This window comes from Myotis daubentonii, chromosome 10 (genome assembly GCF_963259705.1).
Source record: "Myotis daubentonii chromosome 10, mMyoDau2.1, whole genome shotgun sequence".
Classification (NCBI taxonomy): domain Eukaryota; kingdom Metazoa; phylum Chordata; class Mammalia; order Chiroptera; family Vespertilionidae; genus Myotis; species Myotis daubentonii.
The window spans coordinates 50,091,476-50,112,077 of record NC_081849.1 but is presented as its reverse complement, the minus strand read 5'-3'; the positions used below and the strand labels follow the sequence as shown (position 1 = coordinate 50,112,077).

The 20,602-nt window shown below is 37.4% G+C and overlaps 1 protein-coding gene across 4 annotated transcripts in view; it reads right to left on the bottom strand.

Moving 5' to 3' along the window:
* Window positions 1–11,213: 11,213 nt before the first annotated feature.
* DYNC1I1 (dynein cytoplasmic 1 intermediate chain 1) overlaps window positions 11,214–20,602 on the bottom strand; it is a 283,514-nt gene continuing 274,125 nt past the window's right edge. For all 4 annotated transcript variants that reach the window (XM_059712374.1, XM_059712376.1, XM_059712375.1 and 1 more), the window contains one exon: window positions 11,214–12,163. In XM_059712374.1, the coding sequence (XP_059568357.1) occupies window positions 12,053–12,163 (111 nt within the window). In that variant the 3' untranslated portion in view covers window positions 11,214–12,052. The remainder of the gene's footprint in view (window positions 12,164–20,602) is intronic.

The following is a 20,602-nucleotide window of genomic DNA, read 5'->3' as shown; positions in this document are numbered from 1 at the left end:
GAAAAAAGACTGATTAAAACACTCTTCCTTATCTGTCATCACCTCCCCCTCCCTTCCTTTGCTATTAACCTGGTCTCTTAGTGGGCTGCTTTCAAATGAGAGAGGGGCAAGTAATTCTGCCCCCACCCTGGAGTTCTTGGCCAGTCAGAACTCATTAAATATGAGAGAGATGCCAGGTATCATCTCATTAAATCTCCAAACCCTTAGAGTAGGCAAAATAAGTCCTCGCCTAATGTCACTGATAGGTTCTATGACTTTAAGCAAAATGACATATAATGAAACCAGTTTTACCATAGGCTAATTGACTAAAAACAAGAGGCATTTTATCCATGTGACAATGAAATGATGTTGAACGAAACAGCGTTATTCAAGGACCCGCAGTACTATTTTCCCTGTGCTACACATGAGGAAGCCAAGACTCAGAGAGATTACGTATCCTGCTCCTGGTCTCTACGCCAGTAAATGAGAGTGTAAGGATTTGAATCCAGGTCTGATGGCAGCCGAAGCCTTCTTCTTTTCCTATGGAGGTTTCGCAACAATGCTCAGTACAGAAGGTCCTTATGATAGTCTCTGCCCTGGATGTCTCATTGTCCCCAGGTCTCTGTATCAGATGGATCATTCCTAGCTCGGAGTAGAAGGGAAGGGTGGTCTCTGATTATTTTCCATAATTAGTGCATTTATCTCAGAGAATCCAGAGCCTGAGGATCAAGGGAATCCTGACAAGCCTTTTGAGGTTCATCTTAAACTGTTTTACAGCCTATTTAAGTCAGTAAAGAAAGTATTAAGGTAAACTCAAAGCATTTGCCCCACGGGTTTAAAACTGGAAGGTAATGTGGAAAAAGCAGAGGTACATTTGCACACTGTTACAGTGCAATGTGATATGACACGAACTGAACTAAATCTTAAAAAATCTCTGCTATAACTAGAAAATGTCGTGCTTCAACAGAAGTTGGAAATGGAAAACCAAGTTAAAAGTAAATATCTATGGGTACTTGACCTCCAAGTGTGTCTGGAGGGAATGGAGACAGTTTACAGAATGTGGGCTTTGCTGGAATTACTTTTAGACATAAAATCTCCGTCACCACTAATGGCGGAAAAGTCTTACTCTGTTCCTGAGTTTCTTGCTATCCCCAAAGTTAAGTGAGAGGCTATCTACCACAGCCTTTTGCTGCCTTCTCCCCTTTTCTTATATAAATGAAAGCAGATTACTGACTGAGCCACACCAAACAGTTACAGCATTTTCTTTCGATATAGGGCGTCCCCAAAAAAATGTCTGCACACACTGAATAATTATAAAGGCAGTGTTTATTAAAATACATTGCATTTTCAAAATTGAACTATTAAGCTGTTAAAGTGTGTTTACTTTTGGGGGGGACACCCTTTAACATATGTATTAAAATGTCTTATTCTACTTTTCAAGAGTGATTATTTCAAAGTATGCATTTCTGTTTTGGAGCAGAATTTAGCTACATAAGTTCTCAGTATAGAGATATGCTCCATCGACTGGAGAACTTATGTCTCCTGACAATTAGCCACGCCATGTAAAGGCTGCCTTTGGTGATAACCCCTTCGTGTGGGCTCAGTCTATTGTCATGAAAGGCTCAGACTCTGTTAGAGTAAGATCAGAAAAATAAAAACTGGGGGATGAGGAACATGGAAACAGGCATTCTTTTTTTTCCTTCTGATGGAAGTGCAGTGACTGCCGGTGTTTGTTGAATTTTATTCCTGTGGAGAGTGGAGATTTCTGCACACGTTCAGCCTCAGCCTTTGTCCCGCCTCGCTGTGTTGTGTATGCATCTCGTTCTTGTTCTTCCTAAGCGAAGAGGCAGTTCACACTTTACCTGGGACCCCCAAGTTCCCTGAGACCCTACTTACAAAGTAAGCAATTTCTTTCTTTTCGTTACCAGTTTGCCTGTATGAGGGTGAATGTAGAGAAGCCGTCAGTTCCGTCTCATTTTGGTACTTGAAGGTAAGCATGGCATTCTTTCCTTTTATTTATTTTAGAAGGTGGCTTCATCTGCCTTAAAAAGTTAGCCTTCTAACACCACATCAGGCTAAATTATTAAATATTGTAATAGCACTTGGCAGAAGTTGGATGTAAGGGATAACTGCTATCTTTTATTAAGGATGTTTAAAACTAAATTTCAAAATAATCATAGCAATGTATCATCAACACCCTGAAGTAAAAATTAAGTAAATGCTTTGGCCTTTATCGACACTGAACTCTGATTTCTTGTGCCTTAAAAATTATACTTTGGAGAGGTTTCTGCCTCTGGCCTCATAGAGCACGAGGCAGACTCTGACAAAAAACAAGATGAGACCTACTAGTGCACCAGCTTACTGATTAGAGGCAGTTCCCAGTCCCTGTGCAGGGGAGGGGAACCCAAACAAGGCCCATAAGAATCCCCAAACTGAAGACATGCAGATCAGAAGTCAGGGAGGACAAGAAAGCTAGAATTTATAAGACAAAGTACCAAACAGGAGGGAGCTGTTCTGAGAGAGAGAGAGCTCTGGAGTTTTGCAGAGAGTTCCCCAATCTTCGTGTACTGCCCTATGCATTTGTGAGAGGAAACTATACAAGAGTTGGGAAAGAACCACTGGAAAGGAGGAAGCAGAAAAATCTTGGAGCTCACAGAGGAGAAGTGGTTTGTGTTCTCCCCAGCAAGTGTAGAAAGCCCTTCATAATACATAGAACACCAGGTAGAATCTTCAGAAAAACGCTGTATTACAAAGGGAGCTAAATTAGTCTCGTATGATAAAGGCTTTTCTGCCTTTACAAAACTTAAAAAGCAGACCTCACAAGGACCCACTGATTGTCAGTACACAATTTTATACTACTTACAGCAACATAAGAAAATACCACAACCCACAAAGTAAAAATCTAATAAAAAAATAATCTCACAAACCAGGAATAAAAGGAAACTTACTCAAATACAGGGCATTATTAAAAAAACTTATAGCTAATATCATACTTAAGTGAAAGACTCAATGTCCTAGCCAGTGCAATAGGAAAAACAAACAAACAAACAAACACATAAATATTGAGGAAAAAGAAGTAAAACAATCCCTAATTGCACATGAATTAATTATCTATGTGGAAAATTCTAAGAAATCTGCAGAATAATTACTAAAAGTTGTAAATGGATTTAGCAGGATAACAAGTCAATACATAAAATTCTACTATATTTCTTTATACTACCAACACTATCTGAAAATAAATTTTTTAGATAATCCACCAAAAATAACATTAAAAAAATAAAGTTACTATTATTCAAGGCAAAATGGACCAAAATAGAATTCAGAAATAGGCCAACATATATATAGTCAACTAGAGGCCCGGTGCATGAAATTCTTGCACTGGCGAGAGGGCGCAGGCCAGGCCGAGGGACCCCACCGGTGCACAATTGGGGCCAGGGAGGGATGTGGGAGGTTGGCCAGTTGGGGAGGGACTGCAGGAGGGCTCCAGGGCATGTCTGGCCCATCTGTCTTGCTCAGTCCCAATCGGCCAGACCCAGCAGCAAGCTAACCTACCAGTCAGAGTGTCAGCCCCCTGGTGGTCAGTGCACGTCATAGTGAGTGGTTGAGTGGCCTTAGCATATCATCAGCATATTATGCTTTGATTGGTTGAATGGCTAACTGGGCGACTGGACACTTAGCATATTAGGCTTTTATTATATAGGATTGATTTTCAACCGGGATGTCATAATATTTCAAAAAGGAAACAACAGTCTTTTCTAAAATGGTGCTAGAAAATTAGAGATGTACATGAATAAACTAATCTCAACTCACCACTTCATACACAAAATTAACTCAAAATGGATTATATAAGTAAATCTGAGTTAAAACTATAAATATTTCATATGAAAACATTTTTAAAAATCTTTTTGACCTTGGATTAAGCAAAGATATTTTATATAAGACGTGATTTTAGAACATATGCTTAAAGAAGAAAAAACTCTAACTAGAACAATACATCCAAAAAATATATGCTTCATAAATGAAGGCAAAATAAAGACATATTTAGACATACAAAACTGAGGAAATTATTCTCTTGCAGAATCTCACTACCTGATATGCCAAAAGAATTTTATTGGCTGAACAGAGTTGGCACTAGATGGAAAGCCCATATCTCCAGAAAGAAATGAAGAGAACCAGAAAAGAAAAACATAAGGGTGTTTCTAAAAACTTTTAAAACTTACCTTTATTTTATAAATATTTTAATCCTCACAGACTTCTCATTGAAGCAGAAATAATAACAGTGTGTTGTGGAATTTATAGCAAATATAGAAGAAAAATACATGAGAATAAGGGAGCAAAGGACTGACAAAAGTAAATGTATTGTTACCCACTTTTTTTGTGTGTGGGGGGAAGTGATATAACATCATTTAAAGGTAATTTATAATTAAACATGCATACCATCTTACTGTGAAACCACTAAAAATAATGGAAGTCAACAGATGAAATGTAATGTAATACTAAAAATCACTTGATCCATCAAAAAGAAGGTAAGAGAGGATGAACAGAAGAGCAAAGAATGAATGGGATTAAAAAAAAAAACAATACAAAAGAACTTTCAACTATGCTAAAAATTGCATTAACTGTACATGGACTAAACCCTCTAATTAAAAGGCAGAAACTGTTAGGTTTAAGCTGTTTACAAAAACCACCTCAAATATAAAACACAGATTAAAAGTAAAAGGGTGAGAATGCTATGAGCCAAAATGCAAAAATAAGTAACTCCAAATTCTGCCTCTCCTTAAAAGCAATAAAACAAAAAACAGGCCAAACTGTCAGAAGCAACTCTTCTTCTTGAACTCTGAGAACTAATCAAAGATTTATAGCAACCAGGGGAACACTAGCTGAAGACAGATGCTGATCCTCAGAAAGAATAGTGAACGTTGTAACATTTTAATTTACCCTAGTCCCAAACCTCCTCTCTAGTCCAGCAGTAGCTCTGAATATAACAGCTCGCATACCTGGTACTGCAGGAAGCAGAAACTACCTCATTCACAAAGAATTCTAATCATTTGTTCTGAACTGTCTGGTACCTCCCTGGTAGACCTATCTTTACCTAACTCCTGGAACTGGCTTAGCGCTAACTGCTTCCTGGGAGACATTTGTCGATACCATAACTTAGTTGCAGCTGAGGTAATAAATAACAGAGCAAACAATGGACTAACCATACATGTGAAAGCACCAGCTAGGGAATGAGATGTCTGTGAGGACTTTGAATTACTCTGGCATATTCCTGGTATTCTGGGAGAACACACACACATACCCAGAACTGTGCACATGTTCAGGAAAGACCTGAAAAGACCTTAAGCTCTCAACTCCTGCTGACCTTGAGGCTCTGAGTAAACAGGAAGTAGAGGCTAATGTAGTTGCAAATTGCCTGGCTGAGTGGTGAAAGTACACCTCAACACACACATGAGCCCTTTGGCAAAGACTGGAAGAATTTCTTGGTCCCGGGCATTTAAGGGGATTCCTATTAATATTACAGTTACTGAGTTTATTACAATACCTAGTTTTCAACAACAAAAAATGTATAAATGCCAAGAAACAACAAAGTATGACATATACACGGGGAAAAAATTATTGGAAACTCTGCCTGAAGAAATCTTAGACACTGAATATACTGAGTATACTAGAGCAAGACTTTAAATCAGCTATTAAAAATGTACTCAATGAATTTTTAAAAATCTCATAAGAACTAAAGAGAAGTATGAGAATGATGTCTCACCAGAGATTATCAATAGTTAGAAAAAAAAAATGTTAAGCCAAATAGAAATTTTGGAGTTGAAAAGCATAATAACTCAAATGAAATTTTCACTAAAAGAGCTCAATAGCAGATTTGAAAAGGCAGAAGAAAGAATAAGCAAACGTCTAAATTATGCAGTTGAAAGAACAGAAAGAATAAACAAGGGAGAAAATTGAACACAGACCTGTGGGCACCATCATGCATGTCAACACACAGATAATGGGAGTTCCAGAGGAGGGGAGACAGAGAAAGAATACTGGAAGAAATAATGGCTGAAAAACTTCCAAACTTGATGGAAATCATTAATGTGCATATTCAAGAAGCACCACAAAATCCAAGTAGAAAAGAAATCAATCTACTAGACATAATAAGTATATTTAGCAAGGTTGCAAAATATACAAAAATAAATTTTATTTCTGAAAACAAGCAAAAACATTTAAAAAATAAAAAAATAACTGAAATATCTAGGAATAAATCTTTTAAAAAGCCATTTTACAGGAACATTTTACCTGTACACTAAAAACATTAGTGAGATAAATTAAACAAGGCTCCATAAATGAAAAGGTATACAAATTGCTTAATGACATCAAGTAGTGGTTTATGAATATACTTATAGGTATACTGTCAATTGACTTTTTTACCAAGTATGCTAATTAAACTTAATGGGTCAAAAGAAAATAACCTTTCAGAAAATATTGCCAAAACAGCTAAATATCCAAAGATTTTTTTAAAAAATCAGTTTTGACTAGTTATTCTATGCACAAAAATTAATTTAAGATCCATCATAGCCCTAAATGTATAAATTAAAAAAATAAAATGTCCAGAAGAAAACATAAGGTAGTATCTTTGTGATCTATGGCAGGGAAAGTTTTATGAGAAAGAACCATCAGATACTAAGCATAAAAGATAAATATGGGTTAATTGGACTTCAACAACAACAAAATTTCTCCATTCAAAATATTTTAGTAAGGGAATGAAATTCTAAGCTATAGACTGGGGAAAAAATACTTGCAACACATATATCTGATAAAGAGATTATAGCTAGAATAAGTAAATAACTTCTTTAAATTAATCATAAAAGGAAACCCAATTTTAAAAACTGGCCAAAATATCTGATCAGTTATTTCACAGAAGATAAGACAGACCTGTAAGAATGGCTAACAGGCACTTGAAAAGGTGCTTAAAATCACTAGTCATCAAATACATGCAAACTAAAACCACAGCTAGATATTGTCTCATACTTACCAAAATGACCAAAATTGAAAAGACCAGACCCTGGCCTGATATGCCAAGGTTGCAGGTTTGATTCCCAGTCAGGGCACATACAAGCAGCAACCAGTGAATGCATAAATAAGTGGAATGACAAATCAATATCTATCTATCATCTATCTATCTATCTATCTATCTATCTATCTATCTATCTATCTATCTATCTATCTATCATCTCTAAAATTAAAAAAAAAGACCAATAATACCAGCCGTTGGAGAAGCTGTGGAGCAACTATTGAAGTTTCTTCTAAAGTGAAACAGAATTACCATATGACTCAAATATTCTAATCAGTATTTATCTAAGAAAACATATGCCTACAAAAATAATTGTGTAAGAATATTCATAGCAATATTATACAAAAAAGCCTAAAACCATAAATAACACTAATGTTCATCAACTGGTGAGTGAATAAACAGATTGCAGTATAACCCTAAAATGGGATACTGGTCAGCAATAAAAAGTAATTTATTACTGAAACATTTTAGCACATGAATAAATGTCAAGACAATTATATTGAGCAAAATAATCCAGGCATAAAATAAGACTTGCTATATGATTTCCCTTGTATGAAGTTTAAGAACAGCACAGGCAAAACTAATCTATGTTGACAAAAATCAAAATGATTGTTAGAAAGAGTTATGAAAAAATTTTCTGTGCTTATTAAAATGTTCTGTATCTTGCTTTGTTTGGTGGCTACCTGAGTGTACATAATTATTAAAACTTGTTAAACTAACAAATGCACTTATAAGTGCATTTTATTGTATGTAAATTATACCTCAATAAAACTACAGAAACATACTTTTCCTCGTTTTTATTCTATTATTAATCCTTTTTCTTTTTCAGTGCTTTCTCTAATAGGCAACATCAAATGCATTTAGCTTATCTCCAGCTGCTGTTGCTGTTTTCAACTATGGCTTATTCATATTGACAATGATGTTAGGCCTTTAGGGACATTTACTTCCACAGATAAAAAGTTAGTTGAGCCCTGTCTGGTGTGCTAAGTGGTTACAGCATTGGCCCACTCACTAAAGGGTCTGGGTTTGATTCCCAGCCAAGGGCACGTACTTGGGTTGCAGTTTCAACTCCAGGCCCAGTCTGGGCACATTTGGGAGGCAATCAATTGATGTGTCTCTCTCACATTAATGTTTCTCTCTCTCTCCCCCCAGCCCTCCCTCCCTTCCACTCTCGCTAAAAAAAATCAATGGGAAAAAATATCCTCAGATGAGAATTAACAATTACAACAGAATAACTTAGTTGAAAAATCAATCAATCAATCAGAAGAATGACCCTAATTAAAGGGTGGAATTTCAATATATGTGCATGAGGTTTTATAAACTCAGTGCTTATGGCATTCTGGAAAGAAGAAACCATTAATACAAAAGCCCTATAATCAGATATGCTGGTGTGTCAAAGGAAGAGTGTGATTGGAGTACTTGAAGTGGATTAGTAAAGATTAGAGTAATCTATATACATAAAAGGCTAATATGCTAAGTGTCTGACTGTCTGACCAGTTGCTATGACACGCACTGACCATTAGGGGGCAGACGCTCAATGCAGGAGCTGCATGGCCATTTACAGAGAAACAGCACTGCGGACTTGGTGCTGACAAAGCAATATTTGGCTTCCTCCAAGTGGGACACAGGCCCCACCACCACCCCTGAGCGACACCCCACCAAATTGTAGCTAATGCTGCCAAGATCCCATGGCAAAAGATGCTGCCCACAGCCCAGCCCAGCCCTGAAACGGTGACTGTGGGCACCGGGTAATGATGTCACACAGCAATTCCTGGCTTCCTCTCCCTAACGACTAGCCTCCTTGGAATTTCTTCAGCCCAGGAACATGACTTGCTTTATAGCCAGGTGGAAACATTTTACACTTTAACCAAATGTCTGTGAAGCGTTTTCCTGTGCCTCATCTCATTTGATCCTCACAGAAGTCCTGGAGTAGGTAGATAGGAGACTTGATGGAATCCTATTTTCTTTTCATTAGCCAGAAAATGGAGAGTTAGAAAGCTTAGAAACTTGACCTGACTGAAAAGAAGTAAGAAATGGTGTACCTTGAAAATGACTTCAGGTTTTCTCACTGCACAGCATATAGTCAAACACTGCTGCAGTTAAATATTTTATCCTTTGTTCTCCCTGTGTGATCTACAATAATAATCTGCTTCATGTTGATACTTACTGCTTGCTGTGTTGCTGACAATTACCTGAAAGAGAAGTTGGGGTGCTTCACTGGGCTGGAAAATTTTAGCTAAATCAGCAGGCAGGTCTAATTAAACAAGTTTACCTATATATATAAAGCTCTCGCTGGCGGCAATCGCACACATGTGTTTCGATCTGTCATTGTCAATCATGAATTTAGTTGGCACTTCTATTATAGAGAAAGGGCAAAAAGTGATATTAAAATATTTCTTCTAATTAATTTCCTTTGAATGTGCACAAATTCGTGCACTGGGCCACTAGATGGATATAAGATCAGAGAGAGAGAAAGTCAAATCATATAGTTCCCACGAGCCACCATAAGGACTTTGACTTTTACTCCCAAAGCCATTTGATGTGTTTTGAGCTGAGGAGTTCAGTGTTGTAACAGCATCTTCATTCAAGTGGCTATATTGTAAAGAGTCTGAAGAGATAGGTTAAAGGTCGAATCAGGGAGATAAATTAAGAGGTTATTCTAAGAACTCATGAGAAAGATGGTGATGGCTTGGGTTAGGGTGGTAATATCTATATGCACTCACTTCTCCTTCTACACAGAGGAGATGATTAAGTAGACAACTCACAGCTCTGTCTATTGGAAAGTTCTTCCCTCTTTGTTATCTTTCAAGGTCACCCTTGATAATGTAGTTGTAACCCATTTTCAATTTTCACCCACAAACTGAACCAACCCAGAGGTCAACTAAGCTCTGACCTTTTCCTTTTTCTTCAGCTGATCAAACAGAACCCCCTCTGCACATGTGACCACATGGGCACAGGAAAGGGGTGTTGGTAAAATTCCATTGGGTGACATAGGGCTTCTGAGCTCCTTGTTCATGCAGCTTACTCGTGCCTTGTGGTCCTACTCAGCTATAGATCTGGATCCACCATTTCCATCTAACAAGGGATTTTTGTCCAACTTGGCTGACAGGACTCAACTTATAATGGGCTGTTTGGATGTCTGAAATCTTTATATCCCATGGTGAAAAGTTGTGTTTCTATTAGGACCCATTAACATGCCAGAAGCTCTTTCTGAAAAGTCAGGTAATTCTTTGCTTGAGGTAGCAAGGCCTTCTTCCTTCTCCATGGGCCACTGTTGTCATTTCCCTACTGGGGCTTGCCGTAAGTTCCATACCACATCTTTTCCCACCATGGACACTCCAATCCATGAACATGTATAAACTCTTGTCATTACTACTAGTGTCTCTGGCCTTTGCACTTTCACTCTTCACTCATTGAATCATGTAGCGTTTGGTCTATAATAGCAACTCTTGGGTCACTGATTTGTTCTCAGTCCTTTAGTGTATGCTTGAAAAAAATCCCCCCTCCCCCCCCCCGTGCTTTTTATTAAATTGCTTTTAAACCTATTTAAGACATTCACATATAATCTTTAAATTTTTATTTTCTGTTTACAAAGAATTCCAATATCTATATGGGATGGGGCACTTGGAGAAAATTATATTATTTAAAAAATGTTTTAAATCTCATAATTTAAGGAATCCCTACCAACAAAGGACCACGGAAATTCTCTTCCTGAAAAGCTGATTTCAAATGTTTTTCATGACTCAACCACTATTTATTTAAATTCTCTCTAGGCATGAAATGGCTTTTTGAAAAAAATTTCATTAAAGTTGTTTATAGACATATTTCCTAGTCCAATAGCCTTAAACATATTTTTCTGGTGTGAATAAAAATGAAAAATAATGAAATGTGTAGCACATTTCGTATGTGTGCATCTTAACTGGTTTCTCTTACTCTTTTGGGCAAGAGTTGCTCTGTTGAAGAGATAAGGGAGAGCTTTCCAACAAACCACCCACATTCCCTCATAAAAATGAGGCCAGTCTTGGTTTGGGTCCAGCCAGGTTGGCTGCCTGTAATTCATTATCAATCTTTCCCAGAGCCCTATCACATCTCCCCCACTCCCTTGTCACAGCAGAATTCTAATCAGGCCTTTTCCCCCCAAGCGAAGGATTTCTCCATGCTGGCTCAGACCTGGTTTGGAACATTTTATTGGCAATACCGGTGTCATATTCAGGAACCACAGACTTTTTGTCAGACTGGATTAGCTTGAACGACAAGTATCAATAGTCAACTACATTTGAAATATTGTTCCAGTACCTAGAAATAATAGGCATTAAAATTCATTCTGTTCACTGCAACAAACCTCTAAAGATTTCATGTCCTCAGTGGAACCGGCATACTGTAATTGTTATTTGGAACTTAATGTAACCTCAACAGCAGTGGAGACAATACAGTCCTCTCATTACGCACATGCTCTAGGATCGTTTATTTTAATGCTTTCAAATAAATATGTTCCATGCAGCACACCACAATAAATAAGGAGCAGCAACGTTCTTCTAGTAAATCCATTCACAATGTGAGTCACCATGTAAAACACCACATCGCAAGTCTTTGGCCCTGTACCATATCATGGAACACACCACATCTGCACCTAATCATATCTGGCTTCATATGGATTTAATAGGACTATGCCAGAAGTGCATGTAAGCACAAATTTAACCAGAGGTTTCCAGCTATTAAATACAGCTACTAAGTAGTTAAAAGGCAACAACTAAACCCATAAAGGTCCCCCCCCCCCCAGCCCCCGCCCTTATTTTTGAGGCAGAAATATAAAGATAAAAATGCTCTGGTGAATTTCAGGTTAGTGGAGCCAGGGTGAGATACATTTAGAGCAAAGCTGGCACAATATGGCACCCAAAATGTCATGGCAACACTGATACTGAATGGACACAGGTCACGATGGGATGGATGACTGTAGAGGCTGAGCTCTGGAAGGCGGAGGTGGGGCTGGGGTGGGGTGGCTCACTTCCACTAGGCAGACAGCTCCACGGCACCTTCCTCCTCGCTGTCAGCTCTGTTAGCACGGATCTCCACGAGGGTCCTGGCAAATCGGGTCCATTCATCGTTGTGGGGCACTGCAAGCTGCAAAGCAAATGAATGGGAAACGGTGAACGAGATGTCGTTATGCCTAAAAGCCTTGAAGCCGGCATGACTGCTGCTCCTGAAGCTGGTGTTTCCCTCGGAAGGTAAAGGAAACCAGATCTTCATTCTTCTTCCTTGAATCAGTTAGATTCCCTGAAGGGTTGCTCTAAAACCGGCACTGTGAGGGCGCACTGTCACTCTCAGAAGCAAGATCACTCATGGAATTTAAAAAACTTTAACAAGTTGTGTGAACTATACTATTACGTGTAATGGCCATGTTAAAGCACCTTCAGTGATGGAAAATTCATCACAAGCAAACCAGACTTACAGTGGACACAACAAATAAAAACTGCCATATTGACTAGGATTTTGAAATAACGGTGGCACTGTCTTTCTAAGTCAATGCTATGGGTCCTTCTTTTAAAAGTGTTAATGCCAGGCCAGCGTAGTTCAGTGGCTGATCCTAGACCTGCGAACCAGGAGGTCACAGTTTGACTCCTGGTCAGAGCACATGCCTGGGTTTTGGGGCTCAATCCTCAGTAGGGGGCATGCAGGAGGCAGCCAATCAATGATTCTCTCTCATCAATGTTTCTCTCTCTCCCCTTCCTCTCTGAAATAAATGAAAATATATTCTTAAAAAAATGAAAGTATTGTTAATGTGCCAATATACATGACAAAAGTCTGGCTACAAATACAAAGAAATCTTACTACTATGAAATAATGCTTTGGCTTTTCCTGCAAGGTCTTATATGATACTTATGAATAATAGTAATAGTAGCTAAAATTTACCAAAAATTCTGTTCACAGTACTTCATATGTATTAACTCATTCCTCACAACAATCCTATTTCGGGTAATATTAGGGTTGCATTTTACAGAAGGAATTGAGGAACAGAAAAAAATCACCCTACCAAGCTTGCAAAGCTAGCAATATCAAAGCCAAGATCGTCTGGTTCTAGTATTTACAGCCTTAGCTAGTATGCTATACTCATTCACTAAAAATGGGACTTAAAAAGTTTCCTAAAGAATATCTTCTTCTGTGCACAATTTAGTGAAGAGAAAATTACCCCCACCCAATATGAATTGCATGCAGAAATTTTCGTTAGCTGATTTAAAGGATAACAATTTTTCTGCATAACATCCAAAAATGAATTGCTTAAAGAAACCAGACAAGTGATTGGAATAGAAAAGAGAATTATTTGAAACTGAGAAGCAGGGTCAAGTAGACATCTCAATGGTTTTCAGATAGAATAAAATTGATTTAGAGTGCAGAGCCATTTTCTTGGAGGATTACTCTATCAAATGGTATAATCCATCTCTATAGGCACTAGTGCTATATGCACTAGTGCTATCCACATTTTCTATAAACATTAATAACATGTTCATTCTAATAAATATACATTACTTTAAACTATAAATGAGGCAGCAAATAAATCTAAGCTTAGAGATCACTTCCACAGCTGAAAAACTACCCACTATATAGAACCAAACAATTAGAACTTTAAACTTTTATTAGAGGGGATGAGAGTCTCAGATACTATCTGTCCAAGACAACTTACTGGAGAGTGGATCACCATTCGACAAAGTATGTCCTTCAATTAATGTTCTAGTACTAAGGTTAAATGTTTCGAGAGTTTAATTCTGGAAATAATATACAGGTCGGGGGAGTAAATCCTACTTATTTTGAGAAATGGTATGCTGATAAGAATTCTCATTTAGTCATATGAATGTGTTTTTAAATGGTTAAATACTTTCCTAGTTATTAAAATGAACCCAAATTTGTGTTTAGGCAATGACGTAAGTTCACAGTAGTATTGAATGACACTGTCACTCCTTTGCTCAGTTGGTTTTTCACTTTGAGCTCTTTTCCCAGGTTCTGTTATTCTTCATTTTTTTCTTCAATTTTAGAAAATATTTCACTGGGGATATGAAGCCCATACAACAAATGATACAAAAAAGCTAACAAAAAACAAAAGCAGGATAGGGTTGGTATCATATTTATATGAGATATTAGGTCCATTTCTTTTCTCTCTTCCAACTCTTGACCAAGTCTTCTGAAAGTACCACACACCAATAGCCCAAGAAGAGACAAAATCTAATCATGATAATGTATTTATAACTTTTTTTTTTCATATAAGGAGTATATTGTTCATAAAGATCAATATGCTCTGGGAGTTTGGCTCCTAAACATAACACTGGATTATTGGTATATTTGTACAAATTTAAGTTAACATATGACGTCATATGCAATGTTTTATTGATATCAACATCTAGAAACTATATACTAAAATGAGACAATAGGTAAATATGTTTACACAGTTTTATGTGGTAGTAATGGCAAGACTGTTAAGAAATGACACTAATAAAAATTATGAAACATCAAGGTTAGGATATGAGCCCAGATACAGTTGGGGACAGAATTGAGTATCACTTATGACATATAGAGTTGCACATCTAACTTTTCAAAAATAAATTTTATTAAATTTAAATGTTTCTCATAAACAAACGAAAATATCCTACAATGGAACTACATTTGACCTTCTCCATGGGGGTGGAAATAGTAGTACTATTATACTAATATTTGTCCTTAAAGATACAGGTTATCCCTCATAAAAGGTTTCATAGTATTCTAACATATCCTGTCCTTTTGATTTGTGAAAGTTTCACTTAGTTTGGGAAAATATTAGAAGTTTGTTTTTTCAAAACTCTGTTCTGTCAAATATTTCCTCTCCAGAAGATCATAAAAAACACAGAAATGCTAGTTTGCTTCAGTTCACACAAAAATTCTAGAGTTGAACACAATAGAAACACAGATGCTCCCAGAGACTTAAATTGACCTACCTTATCCTATTATATGCTTTCATCTAGTTGACTATAAAAATAACCCAAGATGATTGTAATGTTAGATTTAGAAGGTGAACTGTAGACGGCCCCATTTTTAGAATTAAGTATCACCATCAGGAAGCATTTTAAGTATAATCTTAGCTTGAATGTGTGAATTCGTACTCACAGGCTGTTTCCACACCCAAAGTAGTAATTCTGGGCATTTGAATTCCTTGTGTGGAAGACCAAACAGGTGTCCTAACAAACAAGACCCCTGTACATTTTACAGCTCTGGCTGGAACAGCCTTTGTGCGGACAGCAATGTCCTTCTTACCCTTGGCGGTGCCTGGCTCTTCTTGCCTGGTCCTCTCTGATTAGAAATTGCTAGAAAGGAGTCTCACCAGCATCAATGCATCTGGGACTTTCTCTAAGTGACTTTTAATCCAATAAGACCTCAATCATTAAGTAAGAAAAATATTTGCTCATATTTTTTAGTTAAAGAAAAACTCTGCCCCATATCCTTCTAACCAGTATGCAACATCATTCCATCAGCATGGAATGAGCACCAACTATCTGCCAGGCACTATGCCAAGAACTGAAGATACAGCAGTGAATCATTTTGCCATATGACGACTATGAAATACAGTTAAAAATTAATGTATCATGTTTTCTGAGGTCAAAATGTGTGAATACCGGCATAGGATTTTTTTTTTTAACTTAATGACATTCAAAATATGAAGCGGTTAAAATTTACCCTTACCATGACAATTGCAACATTTCCTGGTATGTGTTATGTGTCAAGCAAGTAGCAGGAAACGAATGGCATGGTAATGACATGGCTTCAGCATCTTCAAGTTTCTATCAAGGCATTAAAAGCTAAATCTAGAGCATTGCTATGGCCTTTTCTCCTAAAAATAATAGTTTAAAATAATTTTCAAAGAATTTGTATTTGCGATAGGAAAACTATTCACAAGTGTCTAATGGTGATGATTAATTTAAATCAATTAAAAAGTCTACTGGAAGCACAATGAAGAAAATAGCCCATAGTCATACCATGGGAAAGAACTCATAAAGATTGTCCAGTATTGTACCGAGTCAGAGTGGGTTTGGAAATGTTTTCCTCCTTCAGAGCCACTGGCCAAAGCCCACATCCTAGGTCAGGATGACTCAGATTTTCCCTCTGCTTCAGATATGGCCGGCTCACTCCCAGCCCGTTAGGTGACTGTTTTCTAAAATGTTGCTAAATGTATAAAGCACATGTATGCCCCAAACACTCAGGTCTCTGATGCCTGAGATAAGAAAATCTTAGCTCTAAGAGTGACCACCTTTTATAGATATGATATGACCCTATTTTTACAGCCAAGACCAAAAAGGTAGTTTCTGAGGTAGCAATTTGGCCTAAGGAGGAGGTAAAATGAACCTCAGCTTTGAACAGGAGACTTAAGTCCTGCTCTCATCTTGGTTACTGGCAATGGCTATGTACTTAACCTCTCATTGCCTGAATTGTAAAATGGGATGATGCTGTCCGACCCATTTATCAACAGAGATGTGGAGAGGATGAGAACGGTAATCTAAGGGGAGAAAATGCCATGAGTTCAACACAGAATAGTCATACACTCTTTTTCTCTAAACCATGACTCAGATTGAACAAGTTCTTAAAAATGATATGTAAGTGAACGCTATCAATTCCATAACATTTATGTGGTTTGGTTTTTGTGTTCTTTCAGAAGTAATTCTGCTATTTGCGATGGGAGGACTTTAAGGAACAGGGCACGGACCTCTTTCTAACAGGCAGGAAATAGAAGTACAGGATGCTGAAGGATTTGTTAAGGACAACAGAACTTTCCCACGTTGTTCTGGTTGTGTGGTGCAATCAGAAGCCTCACCCTTTTAAGAAATGCCAGCATACCAGGCCGGAAGGGCAGGCAGGCAGGTCATGTGTGTTTTGAATCACCTGCTAAGAGATTCTAAAGATTATTTTAAATGTTCTAAGATTCTTGGGAGATGAAAGGTGATCTTAATAAAATGCAAAAGTGCAAAACTTGTAGAGAAATCATGAAAATAGAACATTTTAGTCCCTCTCTGCCTCACCACTTCTGAGGCTGTATCATGGATCTGTCCTCTCCCCTCTGAGTGACCTGGAAGGTTCCTCTGGACCCTGCCCCACCCTGTCCCTAAACAGCTCATCAGCTAAGCATGTCAAGGGAGGCACAGGCTGCAGAATAACTCGATTTGGAGAATGGAGGCAGATCATGTGTTCTGTCCCAGCTGCCACTCATTTGCTGTGTGACCTTAGGAAATGTGTTTTAACATCTCTGATCTCCAACTTCATTTGTGATTAAAGACTTTTGAGACCCAGCTCCTAGGACTGTTGTGAATAGTAAGCATGACCAAAAAAAAAAAAAAAAAAAAAAAAAGAGCGTAGCACAGTCCTTGGCACAGTATAAACCCTGAATAAATGATGCTGGTTTTCCTTCTTAATGCTTATTTCCCTCTCCTCCATTTTGTTCTTTTTCCTTTTGTTTTTGCTTCCTTCCCTCTTGTTATTCTTTTATTTTATACTTTTCACCTATATAGAGCTATATTTTTAGAAGTATTCTTTATATTCTATCACATTTGGTTCCTTTAAAACCCACCTAAATCATTTCCTAAATAGTCACACTTTTAATAATAGTTAAGTTCCAGGAGCTCAGCCTGGGGAAGAGGTTCATTCCGTTCACAAGACAAATTCTGTCGGAGTACTTTTCATTGCTTATTTCAAAAATCAAACTTAAAGCTACTATTCTCTGTAAATATGCACAGATGTACACACACATGCGTATTTTTTTATTTTTAAATAGGACTAACACAGCTTTAGTTAGCTATTTCCTTGTTACAGCACTTTCTGCAGTGGGCTTCTACATTTTTAGCTCAAGTCGGAAGGCCTTGTAACCACCGGACCTGCTGTTATAAAAATCAAATGACTTTTTGTAACCAGGGTTACACACACAAATATCATTCATGTGTCCCCTTTTATAAGCGCCCGGCTAACCATTCTGAACAGTCCTCAGTCAAGCCTCCCTCATTTGTTAGTAATTTTAAAGGGTTTATAGTACCTAGCAACTGATTTTAAATAGCCTCCTTATCTGCACTCGCTCCTACCAGCCCAATGCTGTATTTTCTTAAGGTTAAAAATATGTGTCTCAGGCATTGCTTAGTACAAGAGTAGGTTAATTAAAAAAATATTTTTTTATAATTAAGACAGAAAAATATTCCATAATTTCTGTTTGGTTTCTTGGATATATTACACATGGCAAACAAATTAAAATGAGTAGGACTCTAGGCTTCAGAATAAATATTCCATGGGTGTGTGGTTCATCAGCATCTTTGTAATCTTTCAATTACATGGAGTCATTAAAAAAAATGTCTGGAGCGATTATGTTAACCATGGATTCTGAACAGATACACAACAGTTCATCTCCTGCAGTAACCTAAATATTAAAGTCTTCTGTTAAAAAGATAGCTTACAAATTACCTTTTCACTTTAATACACATTGATTTTTTTGTTTGGTTTGGTTAGTGCATTTACAGAAACCAAGGAAGCGAATGTGGGCTTCCACAGAACCACTGCTAAACCCCTTTAAGCTCTAAAGGCTTTTTTAAAAGTACAATTATTAATGGCACCCCGATTCAGGAGATTGTGGAGTGACTGGTACACAAACACACGTTTGTGTTCGGAGGAAGCCTATACTTTTTAGGGCAATTCCCTTTGCCACACACACAGATGGAAGCAAAGTGGGAGGTAATACGCAATGAAACAGCCGCTGGAACGACCAAGCATGCTCGCTTCACATAAATACAGCTCCACTGTATTTAACTCTTGGAGAGTCTAGCATCACGGGTAACAATGGATGAAACCACGGACCAAAATGCCAAGCCAGAATGCAGTACACAGAGGGCGCAAATACACTACAGTGTTCTACCACGAAAAGATACACTGTGTGGTAACTTAGCATTTACAGCAGCTTAGAGGACTCCGGAAAGTAGAAGTTACATTAATCTCCATCCTGTAGCATCTGCTATGAACCAGTCAGTGGGTTAAAATTTCTGCGAAACTCAGCAGCAAGCTAACCTATGGTAGTCTGGTGATATCTGACTATATTTGGTTAAGAAAGAACTTCTTTTATCTGAAGATTCCATCTAAGGGAGTCCTCATCCACCCATGAAACTTGCGATCTCTGTGCCTATGATCCCTTCCTTGTATTTTTAAATGAGTGGTTAACTTTTATAGCATGTTTGTTAGAACAACACTTTTAAAAAATCCATTACCACCCAATTAAGGAAAGAAATAAAGGTAGGACATAAAGGTCAAAAGTAAATAGTAACAAATATGGGTCTATATCACTTTCAATAAGCCAGCAAACATCAAAGGAAATACTTAATTTTTAAACACTATACTCAAAAACACAACAACAAACCCCTAAAAATATTCTTCATGTTAAAATTTAGCTTTATAGGAAGCATGACAAAAATTCAGAAGTTTTTACCTCTGAAGGAAAGAAATAAATCACACAGCTGGAGAAGAAAGAGTCAATTCACTAAGCTTTAAAGATGACCTTGTTCACATTTGTATAAAATCTTATCACCCTCCTTTCTTCAGAAATCTCTTAAGCATTATTTTTTTCTATTATTTGTAACAATCTATTTCTCTGTCCAAAAGATGGGAAAAATGCTAACAACATTGGCTGATGGGCAATAATGGAAAATAAACTTTTTAAACTTCAATTACTACTCTTTTTCCATAACAGAAATGACCAAGGAATGACAGGAAAATGAGAAAGCATGTGCTACTCAAGCCGGATCTGTCATATTAGCTGACTAAACATATATCCCTCCTCTTCCTGATATTTATTAACTATAGGTTTTATAGTAAATTCCTAGCAACCACTGCATCTAAGCAGTTTTGACAAAGAGAAGGCTTATTGATAAACACCTTAAAAACATTTACCAAGGTAATAAAAGAAATGTCATTCCCTCCTACTGAATGTTTGGGCATAAAAGAGGTATTTTTATAATGTAGCTCATGATTTACCATATCTATAGTGTCCAAAAAAAGCACAATGAAAAGGAAGCATTTTTCCAGTGGTTTGATAACTATTTGAATCAACTGTTAGGCTTTCATTACACTAGTGGCCAATTGCTCACTTTTACAAGCACAGGAGGGGGGAGGGACTGGGACAGCGATGGGGAGGAAAGACAAACATGCTTTTCTGGATGTATTTTCTATATACCCTTTCTGTGCAAATATAGTTAAAGGGATTATTTTTTCCTGTCCATTAATCTATAGCCAGTGTGGACGCTGTATTCTGAATGCTTCACACAACTAAGCTTTCCCTTGACCTTCAACTTTCGCATGTAAAACATTCAATCACCCAACTATTTATTGACTGCCTGTTACTCGTATGAGCCAGGCACTGTGCTAGACCAGGATGGGGTACTGAAATAGACAACTGTAAGTATCCCTTTGTGTACGTGTCTGTGTATGTTTCTAATCTCTAAAGATTAGAACCTCTACTGAGGAATGCGATTAACCCAAGGAAGTCTGCCCAAGTGATTTTGTCCCTCTAGGTCAGCGGTT